This window comes from Eremothecium cymbalariae, chromosome 5, assembly GCF_000235365.1.
Source record: "Eremothecium cymbalariae DBVPG#7215 chromosome 5, complete sequence".
In the NCBI taxonomy this organism is placed as follows: domain Eukaryota; kingdom Fungi; phylum Ascomycota; class Saccharomycetes; order Saccharomycetales; family Saccharomycetaceae; genus Eremothecium; species Eremothecium cymbalariae.
The window spans coordinates 1272338-1284345 of NC_016453.1; the positions used below are offsets into that span (position 1 = coordinate 1272338).

Genomic DNA, 12008 nt, shown 5'->3' on the forward strand with positions numbered 1-12008 from the left:
ATGTTGTACCCCAATTTAGATTACCCCAAAAGTCAACTAATCAGTATTAACTTCCAAAGCCTTTGAATGTTCTCCATGAGATTTCCCTTGGAACGAATAACCACATTATATTCTGTGTAAAAACCTATGTTGTTTCAAACAGATTAGCAAGCCGCGACTTCGATCCGAAAATCTACGAATGTCGACAAAATTAAATTTAGATCCCGCCAGGGATTGATCCTCGAATTAAATTCACGTTTAGGAAGGATATTAACCACTAGACGACGAGACCAATTAAATTAGAAAGAGCGAAGTCGATATTTATAATTATTATAGTAATTTAAAATCGTCGTGATTGTCGTAAAATCAAAAGAGCATCTGGATAGTCACGAGAACCAGAGCCATCAGGCAACGGTAAGGTATTATAATTGTGTCAGGACCCTACATATTAATTAATAAGTCGCAGATCTCATGTAGGACAGCAGCAAACTGTATAAGGAGACCCAACTAGCTAGATTAGAATAGTTAAATTAGATACTAGTTTCAGCTAGATCTCTAGAAGGTAATTGACCAGATTAGAGGCTATACAAGCAGTAACTAATCCTCAACAAAAGCATTAGCCATGGACGTGACTTGGTCTAAGCGCCCTCGACAGTAATCTGATAGTATAAGCGAGATTAAGAGTATAAGAGTATAATATGGTTATATCGGATCCAACTGAAGCTCAGTTCAGTATAAATTTCTCATGATGGCTGAATTGCTATACTTGTGTTAAAAATAAATTACTATATCGATTCTTAATTTATATAAGATGTATGTTACCCTCAAATACAACTTTAACATATCTACAACTTTGATGTGGTTGAAATAGGAGGCGGGGAGAACAATTGCATGCCATCAAATGTAAAGAACCCCCTAATCATATAAAACCAGCTTTATTGGAGATGTTTTTGCATGTTTCCACTTGACTGAATGAGAAATATGTATCCGATGAAAATATGTGATAATAAAGATCAGTATAATTCTAAAGGAAGGTTATATATAATACAGGTTATTTTCTCTAAAAGTAAGCCGTAAACAATTTCTAGAGGTTAATCATATAATAAGATAATTACATACAGTAACTAATAGAAAAACAATGATTTTGTATCTTTTAGTTGAACATAAGGGTTATAGGATTTTATAATTATTATCGTTTCTTGATTTTAACATATGATGTACAATACAACATATTGTTGTGTATAAGAGCTTGGGTGTCAGTTATTAGGTGTGGCAGAGAACATACAACTTGGAATGAAAGTGGAAATTTGGGGTGTACAATTCGTGACTATTACAAGAGTTAATAATGGATTCATTTCCATGAACCGATGAAATCGTTGTTGAATACGTTAATATCAAATTGATCTAAGTCCATATCCATATTCAATGGGGTAGCCAAATTCTGCAGATCTTCATTAGGTCTAGTAATATTCTGATTTTGTGATAATGAAGAGGGTTGGTGACTACTACTACTAACAGCCGTGCTATTAGCATTAGTAGTGGTAGATATTGGGACTTCATTCAGAGCAGACGTTGGGGTAGCTTCAATACTCGCAGGAGTGGTACTAATCGATGTTGTTCCGGATACGGATAGAACACCATTGCTGCTTTTCTTTCTGAGCCTTTTTTCTTGGGGAGTTTTCTTAATGGCTTGAGGTTGCTGAGAAGAAAGCTGTGGATACATCGGAGTTTTGAATACAGTGGAATCGACACTGTTCGCAGAGCTATTCGGAAACCTCATTTGTTGTTGGAAAACCAGTGGATCTAGACTATCCATGTCTCTAGGAGTATTATTGGTAAAATTAACGCCCAGGATCTGTTGATGATTAGTGTTCGTGATGTTTGAAGAGGCTTCAGCTATCGATTGCATACCTGAGTTGCTTCCTACCATTGTGGGAAGTGGTACCATAGCTATCGGATTCATAAAATCAAGTTGCTGCATTTGCTGCATTTGCTGCATGTGATGTATTTGTGATTGTTGCAACTGATGCGGTTTTGGTGGTTTCTGTGATTGTTGCGATTGGTGAAATGGTTGTTGAGATGGATTATGTGACTGCCGCGACATTTGCTGAGGATGTTGATGTTGGCGTTCATGTTGTTGATGAAGATGATTTTGTTGTTGTTGTTGTTGTTGCTGCTGCTGCCCCTGTTGTTTCTGAGGTTTTTGGGACTGCTGAGATTGCGAAGATTGCTGTTTTTGCTGCTGCTGTTGCAACTGTTGTTGCAACAACTTGGTCCAATTCAATTGAGCCTGTTGGTTTCCAGAGCTCTTTTGCCGTTTCACATCTTGCTTAGAAACATTATTCAATGATGTCTTGTTGACTTGTGTGGTTGTTGAAGTTGAAGAATTGGTACTTGAATTAGAGGCCGCTGATGTCTTTTTCTTGCCAGGAGAGTCCACTTTATGTTGGGGAGAATCACGCTTCAACCGTCTTTGTCTCACTTGAACGTTAAGAGCTTGTTGTGGCTGTTGTTGAGATGATTGTTGTTGTTGCTGGGTAGATGTTTGTTGTTGCTGGGTAGATGGTTGTTGTTGTTGGGCAGATGGCTGTTGTTGCTGCTGGGCAGATGGCTGTTGTTGCTGATGGGTAGATGGTTGCTGTTTTTGTTGAGGCTGTTGTTGGAGCTGTTGTTGTGGTTGTTGTTGCGGAGGCTGTTTTTGTGAAGCCTGCTGTAAAACCTGTTGTTGCGGAGGCTGTTGTTTTTGTTGTTGTGGTTGTTGTTGAGGCTGTTTTTGAGAAGCATGTTGGTGTGAAGCCTGTTGTTGTGGAGCCTGGTGTGGATGTTGTTCATTCTGATGCTGATTCTGCTGTTGCTGCTGCTGTTGGTGTTGATGATGATGATGTTGTTGTTGCTGATGTTGCTGTTGCTGCATTTGGTATGGCACTTGTTGTGGGAATTCCTGTATTTGCATATTCTGCTGTGATTGCTGTTGAACGTAGTTCATCATTGTATCAGCAGCGTGTGCTACAGCTCCAGCAGAGCTCTTGGATCTTAAATTCGCCTGTTTGTTTGGAGGGCTCTGCTGCTGCTGCCGAGGAGGAAGAACTTGTTGTCCCTTAATGTTCATTAAAACTGGTGCAGATTGTGAATACATTGGTAGATAACCAGCACCTGATATAGAATTCTGTAAATTGAAAGGAGTTGGTGTCATGTTTGGAGCATTTGCTGAAAGCGGAAATTGCCGGGAAGTCTTCTGTACCGAGTCTGATGATGCGTGCTGAGGCTTCTGATGCCTGTTAGTTGATACAGTAGGTGATACAACAGACATATTGGGATGATTCATCGCCTGATTGGGTGCTTGGGCCTGTTGAGGATGGGCCATTAGAGAACCTTGCTGTTGCTGGCCATACATGCCTGCAGTCATAACATGAGGGCTTGAAACTTGTTTCTGAGATGATAAAGATCTTCGCTGCTTTGGCTGCTGATGCTGTTGCGGCGGCTGGCGCTGATTTTGTATTTTTTGTTGTTGTTGTTGTTGTTGTTGTTGTTGTTGTTGTTGTTGTTGCTGTTGTTGTTGTTGTTGCTGTTGTTGCTGTTGTTGTAGTTGTTGTTGTAGTAGTAGTAGTAGTTGTTGTTGTTGTTGCAGTTCTGGTACGGAAGACTGTTGCTGTACTTGCTGTACTTGTCTTTGAGATTGTTGTTGTTGATGCTGCTGGGGTTGCAATTGCTGCGGCTGCAATTGTTGCGGCTGAGGGTGTTGCAGTTGTTGAGGGTGCTGATGTTGATGCAGATGCTGGTGTTGCTGCTGGTGGCCAACAAATGAATGTGGTTGTAATTGTGTCGGCATACCTTGCGGCTGTTGCTGTTGAACAATTGGCCTCTGTGGCAATATAGGAGTTATTCTCTCATTGAACGGCCTGTTAGTTACAGTCATATCCAATGGCTGGGTTTCCACAAACTCATGCAAGGCCCATAACGACTCCCACCACTCCAACAAAAAAGTCTCCGGTGAATTCATCAGCATTCTAGCATATAACAGCTGGCTACCATCAATGGTACCCTCAGGCACTACCTTCGAAAGTGGCACATCTGCCTCCTTCAAAAACCGCTTAGCCGTCTCATGATGCTTATTATGAACCAAATAATTGTAAATATGTGCATAAAGTAACTGCCACGAATTCTTCGCCATCGCATCTGAAACCAATACATCATTCAAAAGAGATGGCTTATCGCTGCCACCCTTATTATTCGACAACAACGTATCCGCCGCAGCATTCCCACCATTATCACCACCAAACCCAATACCACTCGGTAACGATCCTTCAAACTGCCCAATACCATCCACATCCGCTCCCCCGTTACCAACCCGAATATGTGGAACCCCAGATAACCCACCACCATGGATATTACTGTCATTAGAACTATTGCTACTAGTCACCGACGACCCCGTCGTAGAGGGAGCTGTTGCAGAATTTGGAATAACTTTCGGTGAATCCGGGGATATATTACCAGCAGGGTCCCAGTGATTCGTAATTCCATTCATCAACCTTAAAAATAAAACTATTGTCCAACTAAAGCCTTGTAAGCTTGCCCAGTACCAATATATATCTCGAGGGGGACCACAGCTAACGAAAAAATTATAAACAAGGCAAAAGCAAAGTAAACGAGAAAAATGATAGTTCTTAAAACCTTAGTACCAACAACAACAAAGGCGAGTTGGAATAGCAATACCTTTGTAGCTTGACACCTCACAATAGTCAGCTAAAATATCTTTCTTCTGAGAATAACTGTTTGTTGACTTCAGTATTATTGTTATCTCTGATTTTTTTTGATTTTTTTTTCGCTTATGAGTTTGTTTTCTTAAGTATCATCAGAAAGACAATTTCAAATTTCACCGGCTGCCAAAAAGGACAACCACATAATTTCAGCAGAGAATAGTTAATAAGCGCTAATATATATATATATATATGTGTGTGTGTGTGTGTGTGTATAGATATGTAGATGTAGAAGAGGCTTGGTGGCTATAATATGAGTGCAGATGAAGTAGATAGAGATTTTAAGCGGAAGAAACGAAAAAATTCCGAAATTTTATGTAGGTAAAGGTGCAACCAATGGTGCAGAGATATATAGTGTTAGTTTTTCAGCAGCCTCTACTGGCAGTTATAGGTTCGAGAGAACAGGGCTGCCGAGGGTGGGTGACGTTTGTGTGGAGCAACAGCTAACATTGTTTTTAATGGCCAGTCGCATTTCTTTTGATGGTGGGTTTATAAAAAACTACATATGACTGTGTAGGGTATTATTTTACGTGGTGGTTGAGGCCACTATGGCGGGGGGGGAGAGTTGAAAATGCCAAGTATACTATGGATGTTCTTTGGCATGCAGTGGTTATACATGTGGGAAGTGTTCACAAGGATACGATGTTCATGAGTTGTGCGAAAAGTTTACTGGGAAATGGCGTTTCAGCCCCAAGGCGTTATATTATTGCAGCGGAGAAAGCGAAAGAACTCTGCAGAAACGGCGTGCGCTAGGATTCATGTAAAAAAGGTGATGGGCCACGGCACAATAAGTGGTGTGTGCTTGTTATGTTGATAATATCAGGTCTCTTGTATATAGGTGGGGGTTGGGTTACAACAGGTTGCGTGACAGTTTACCTACTGTTAATATTTCAGCCAGCAGGAATAAAGGGGTTTCAGATGCTACACCGTATTTATTGGCATTTCACATACTTCTGCGTGGAATGCGGGACTGAAAAATCGTTGCCATACGGAGTATTGCATACATAGGAGTGAAACTAATGCATTTACTACATACAAGTTATCCTGTAAACAACTTTTGGACTATTTCCCATTATGCACGGCTATTATGACAACGGAGGCGTTGAAGGGAATGAGTTGGATTTTCAAGGTATTTTTTATTTTTATTTGGCAGCCACTTTTTGTCAGCACGTCTTCGAGGCTCGAGGCGGAGTCAAAACGGAGATCCTCCCTTAAACTCGATAAGGCTCGAAGGTTCGAAGGTTCGAAGGTTCGAAGACCTTTTTGTCCCACTGGTATCGCAGACAGATAATGAACGAACAGAAGATAGAGTGTTGCGATAGGAGTGGGCGGAAAAGGGACCGACATATGTATACAATGAGATAGGCTACAGTAGTAAAGAGAGAGATTTGATTAATGGATGGATATAGATATTTGATTTGTTTTACATGTTTCTTTAACTTTATAGATTCTGAATAGATTCTGAAAGGGATGGTAGGATCTGAAAGAAGCATTCTTTTTGAAGGGGAGGGAAAGGAGAAGGAAGTATATGTTCATTTTTTATGGCATGAATTCGTCTTCGTCAAACTCATCCTCATCAAACTCATCGTCAGTATATTCATCACCTAGTATGTCATCATCATCCGCTAGGTCTTGAGGTATGTCATAGGATTTGCTGTTGGCGTCTTGCAGGACGTTGAGGTTGGTAACTTTGCGATGAATGGGCTTGGACCTACCAAGCTTTTCTAGATGGGATTCTACTGATTTAGAGCGGTTAGGAGGCTCTAGTTTTGGAGATTGTTCGTTAGAGTCGGAATCCATATTTTTTTGCTCTTCGTAACTGATAGCAGATGAGAGAATGGGAAGAGTTGGAAGTTCTATTTCATGTATCGGACTGCTATCCTTTTGGGTGCGCACGTGTAAAAGGGGCGAGGATGTTCGCGGTGGTGAAGTTGTACCGCTCTTAATATTATCATTGATTGTGTAATCGCAGTCATCGCTAATATCGGAAAAGTCTTCGATACTTAGAACGGGGTCTCTCCAGAAATTGACATCGGAAAATTTCTCATCGTGCTGACGATAAAAGGATCTTTCTTCGGGGTTGAACATCGGTGATCCTGGTGTAGGAGACAAACTTTTTAGCTCATCATCTTTACGGTAGTAAGGATTTTGTTTGACATGTGGAAAGAATTGATCCACTAATTCGTTAATATGCACATATGAACTTCTTAAAGCAGTCAACTCTAGAAGTTCCATATGAACCTCCCCATCTGGGTTAATAGTAAATATCCGAGAGCTTGGTATACCGACTGTCCTGTAAGACAATGCATCTGTTATCCGGTTCCCAAAACCGGCATAGAAGGGGGTGGGTTGTTCATCACTATTCGCATTACCTTCGTCAAATCCTTGAAGTTCTTTGAAGTATAATTTCCTGATATCGTTCAAGCACGAGATTTTAAAAACTTCCGGTTTTTTAAAAATCACTTCCCTCCTTAACGCTGCCATAGTTCTGTCTGGTGATAATACGACCGGGCCTATGGGCAAGCTGCAGCCACCCTGCTGAATACTTCTCAAGTAACTCCTAGTGGAATCAGCCTGACCTGCGCTTCTGGCAGTTAAGTACATGATGTTATAGCCATTCCTCTGGATCTCTGTAAAGAGCTTTGCAACCCCAGGATGGGTCCAATCTTTACCAATCATCGTCAACACATGCCCCAAAGCATCGGACTTTGTTATCGTACCATCTATGTCCGATATCACAATGGGTACATCCCATTTCCATAAAAAGAGCTTTGCATTTACAAATGCCTTCCCCTTATCAATAGAAAACGTCAAATCATTCTCTCCGTACTTTAACTCCAAACAGCGTAGTTGATCTGACGTTAAACGAATCGTCTTTATATAATTCGCGCCTGTATTCTTTTCCTCGGGGATACTTGAGATAGTTCCTTGGGAATGCAAAGAATCTGTGAAATCTGAATTTAACTCTGGCGCATTATTATTACAAGGTATAGCGTCTAATGATTCACTAGAAAATGCAGGTGAATCTGGTGGGGATTGTCCATCCTTCAAATGATCAAAGGGGTTCACAATACGTATATTACCATTATCATCCTCCTTTACGAATGGAGAGATATCGTTATCCTTCCCCAATTCTTCCTGCAATAACTGTTTAAGCATTTCATCAGTATCATGCACTTTGTCCTGGCTCGACTTGTAACCTTCAATGTCCAATAAAAGATCACCATTGTTGTCAACCTTACTGGGAATCTTCTTCTGGTTCAGTTTTCTATTCATCCTTTCCTCAAAAGCTGAGCTGCTCTTAAAAACAATGCTCGTGGGAGTCATTGGCCTCTCGATTGTAGAGACGTAATCAAGATCTGTCTGTATAGATGTTGCTGTACCATCATCGCTATTATCATTGATATCTAAAAAATCAGGCTCTGGTAGTTTCTTCCCATTACTAACATGTTCTTGTCTGGGTGATAAACTGGGAGAACTAGCAGCACTCACTATCGGCGATGCAATTAACTCGTCCGGAATATTGTTTAAATCTGAATCTGTTTCAAAAACAAAATAAGCTTCCCCGGAGTCACCCAACTTCATGGGAATATTGGTAGATTGCCCATTAACAATTACTTCAACCTTCTTCTGAGAAGGCTTAAGTATTTGGAACTTCCCAAACCGAACATGAAACGGCGAACATGACAACTCCCCATTTAAATGCTCCACCACTATCACATCTATCGCCCCAGATAATGTGGCCGGATTAATTGAAGACCAACTTTTGGTAACCGATCCAATTGCTCTCCCAACGTACTGCATACTCAATATCCTTCGAAATAATCTAACCTAGAATATCTCGAGCCTTGATAAAACCTCAACGAGTACCACTGTTTCGTATTAAACTGATAAGACTGTCCTCCCTTCTCATGAACCTCTTGCTTGCTTTAAAACACAAACAAAATGTGGGCTACGGAAGAGGCTCCGTCTCCGATAGGAACGCAACCTAACTATAACCTTCTTGAAAAAATGTCTTATAAACGAAGATTTCAGTCCGTTACCCCAGCTAGGTTTCCAGCTGCAGAGCGTATATATTACTACCAATTTCTTTCCTACTGTATGCCTATATTTGGTATTTTAATTAATCCTGTTGGAACTATCTCATCCATATTGTTGCTCCACTGTACTGTGCGCTCTAACGCTGTACTCTTGGGTAGATTGTGCCACATTGTGAAGATAGGCCGCATGCACAACTTCAATAATAATTGATTACTCTACATAATTTTGACATATCAATCAATAAGCAACCAGGATATACGATTTTTACTGCTCGGGTTTAAATGGTACAAGTGATGATGGTATCACTCCCTCGTAGAAAATTGTCCAAACGGATAATAATATCCAGTGCAGTCTATATTTGACGGTGTACACATACATACAATAAGTAAACTACAATATAAAAGCAGAAAAGGCTGCGGAAATAGTGAATGCAGACGGAGAAATGGGAATGCTAGGCGGTTTGAAAACCTAATGAGTTATATAGTGGGGATCTATGGAAAAGAAAAGCCTATCCAGTATTTACAAGTATCTTTTAGTTATATTATACAGAGCCCTATGTCTAAAAGGGCCTTTTAAGAAAAATGTGATAATCCGCAGGCGAAATCCTCCTTCGTTCTATCTTAGTTGTTATTAGAATCAGGTTAACTTTTTCGAAAGACCGTAGTTGTCCAGTGCCTTTAGAGTTGTTTGATATAGCAACAGCATTATGCTGCTTTGTATACTAGTCCAAATGAATCTTGGCCCAACACCGCTGAATATGCCTGATATGCCTTCGGTTTTGTAAACCACAAGCATGCCACTGAGGATAGAGCTGGATAGTCTCAATGGTTTTACGGAGTTGAGTTGCGGAATACCATTAAGATTGGCTGTTGAATTCGGTATTTGAGTTTGTAGACGGGTTTTTATTACGTCTAGCGGAGTAGTGATTACTCCGCCCAAACCACCAGCAAGAGCACCAGCGACTATCTCACTTGAGATTGACAAATCTTTATCGAGCGGCTTTCCCTCGATTGAGAAGGCCCATTTTCTGAACTTTTCGTAAAACGCAAATTGCAAAGCACTAAATGGAAGATCTCTCACCAGAGTGGCTTTGTAACCAAAAAACAATGTTTGAGGGCCTTCATTTTTAACAATTGTAAACACCGCATGTCTTAGATGACGATAATTGTAACCAGAATTAAAATGTGCATTATTGTATCTTCCTTGCAATTGCAATCTTGTCTTCAACACCTCACTTGGAACATAGACCACACTTGATACCAAGTCGCCCAAAAATCCTGCAATTAAATGGGTGGTTGTCTCATTGACTTGCCACTTTTCAATCATTTCCCGTTTAATGTATTCGTAAGTCCCAAAAAATATTGCTGCACTAGGAAAAGACCCCAGCATTGCTGCTGCATAACCTCCATATAAACCTCGTCTGAACCCTTCTTCTAAAGCGATGGATCGATAAGCGATCGCCATGTTTCTATACTTGACTACACTAGGCGCACCTTGCTGTCTAGTCTTCACAGTATCTAAAGAATACATAGCTGAATCTCCTATTGCTCCACCAACGCCACCAGCTACTATACATTGCAATACTGGGTTGTATTCAGCTCTGTCGGTACCTGATGCTGAACCGGATCCCCCATGAGAAGGCGCTCCATGGTCTCCGGGCGTGTGAGGATAATTGTCATGATGTGTACCAACCACAGGTATCGAAGAAGTAAAATGAAGCATAAGATCGAAAAATTATAGTGTGGTTGGGGGTTGTGTTGCTCAGAGAGTATCTTTAAGATGCCTGGTTTTGTCTATTTCCGTGATGTTAAATGGTGCATTTTTGTTCATTAGTTTGTAGAAATAAGATCAAAAACATTTTTCTTAGTCGAGATTGGTGGAGATGGACAATTTTTCACCTTCATCATCCCAGCTGTGTAATTTTAGTAGATATATAGTGTAGCCTCTCCTATTAGCAGATAGTACTGCCAAGAAGAAGTTGCAAGGGTTTTTGAAAATACCTTGAGGTGCATCAATAATTATCGAATCCTTTGATCTATGCTAAGGCGGTTCTATAACGGTGGAAGCTTGGTAAGGCGCGGATTCAAAGTTCTGTGCATCGAAACGTCATGCGATGACACATGTGTATCTGTTCTAGATAGGTTTAATCGGCAACAGCCTCTAAGGGTCCTTTGTCACTATAAAGAAACATTGGATAGTTTGGAAGATGGTGGTATAGTGCCTATTAAGGCCCATACGCACCATCAAATAGCTCTGGGCAAGCTGACGCAGAGGGCATTTAGAGATGCTTTGGGTACCATAGACCTTGTATGTGTAACCAGAGGGCCGGGGATGGTTGGCTCACTTTCTGCAGGTATTTCTTTTGCTAAAGGATTGAGTGTTGCTTTGAATAAGCCTCTTATAGGAGTGCATCATATGCTTGGCCATTTACTGATCCCAAGAATGGAGAGTAATGGGGAGGGGGTCAAGTACCCGTTTTTGAGTTTATTGGTAAGTGGTGGGCATACAATGTTGGTGCTTTCCAGGTCTGCTATTGAACACGAGGTATTGTGCGATACGATAGATATTGCCGTGGGAGATTCCTTGGATAAATGCGCCAGGGAGATTGGGATAAGAGGGAACATGTTGGCTAAGGAGATGGAATCATTTATAAATGAAGACATGGAACAAGCAAAGCTGTCTGATTCCATGAAAATTGGGTTGCCAAATCCACTCAGAAACAAGAATGATAGAGTTAACATGCAGGCCTTTTCGTTTTGCCCATTTGTAACTGCTGTTAAAAAAAATCTTCCAAAGCCTCTACTTCAACTGAATATCCAGGAGAGACGTGAGATTGCATATAAAATCCAAGAGGGAATATTTAAACACGTAATAAGTCAGCTGAATCTTGTTTTGAGACTCAATTCTGAAAAGTTATCAGACGTTAAGCAATTTGTTTGTTCCGGAGGAGTTAGCGCTAATCAGCGCCTGCGAACTAAATTAGAAACGGAATTAGAGCATGATTTTGCTTCTTTTCATTATCCAAACATTGAACTGTGCACAGATAACGCAGTTATGATAGGATGGGCTGGCATAGAGTTGTACGAGAAGCACGGCCTGACGACAGGTCTAGGAGCTACTGCTATCAGAAAATGGCCCATAGATAAGATGCTAGATGTCCCTGATTGGGTTGTACCGGATAAAACCTAGTATAGAAATACATTAAATGCTACAAAAACCTTGTAAATATTG

The 12008-nt window shown here is 40.7% G+C and overlaps 4 protein-coding genes across 4 annotated transcripts; 1 reads left to right on the forward strand and 3 right to left on the reverse strand.

The window, feature by feature from the left end:
• Positions 1–1330: 1330 nt before the first annotated feature.
• Positions 1331–4504, reverse strand: MSS11 (Mss11p; the record flags this gene model as incomplete). The annotated part of the gene is made up of 1 exon (XM_003647135.1): positions 1331–4504. The coding sequence occupies one exon, from the start codon at positions 4502–4504 to the stop codon at positions 1331–1333; it is 3174 nt and encodes a 1057-aa protein (XP_003647183.1).
• A 1771-nt stretch (positions 4505–6275) lies between these two features.
• On the reverse strand, positions 6276–8540 carry PAH1 (phosphatidate phosphatase PAH1; the record flags this gene model as incomplete). The annotated part of the gene is made up of 1 exon (XM_003647136.1): positions 6276–8540. The coding sequence occupies one exon, from the start codon at positions 8538–8540 to the stop codon at positions 6276–6278; it is 2265 nt and encodes a 754-aa protein (XP_003647184.1).
• Positions 8541–9413: 873 nt separating this feature from the next.
• On the reverse strand, positions 9414–10499 carry MME1 (Mme1p; the record flags this gene model as incomplete). Its single annotated transcript, XM_003647137.1, has 1 exon — positions 9414–10499. The coding sequence occupies one exon, from the start codon at positions 10497–10499 to the stop codon at positions 9414–9416; it is 1086 nt and encodes a 361-aa protein (XP_003647185.1).
• Positions 10500–10814: 315 nt separating this feature from the next.
• Positions 10815–11966, forward strand: QRI7 (putative N(6)-L-threonylcarbamoyladenine synthase; the record flags this gene model as incomplete). Its single annotated transcript, XM_003647138.1, has 1 exon — positions 10815–11966. The coding sequence occupies one exon, from the start codon at positions 10815–10817 to the stop codon at positions 11964–11966; it is 1152 nt and encodes a 383-aa protein (XP_003647186.1).
• Positions 11967–12008: the final 42 nt, after the last annotated feature.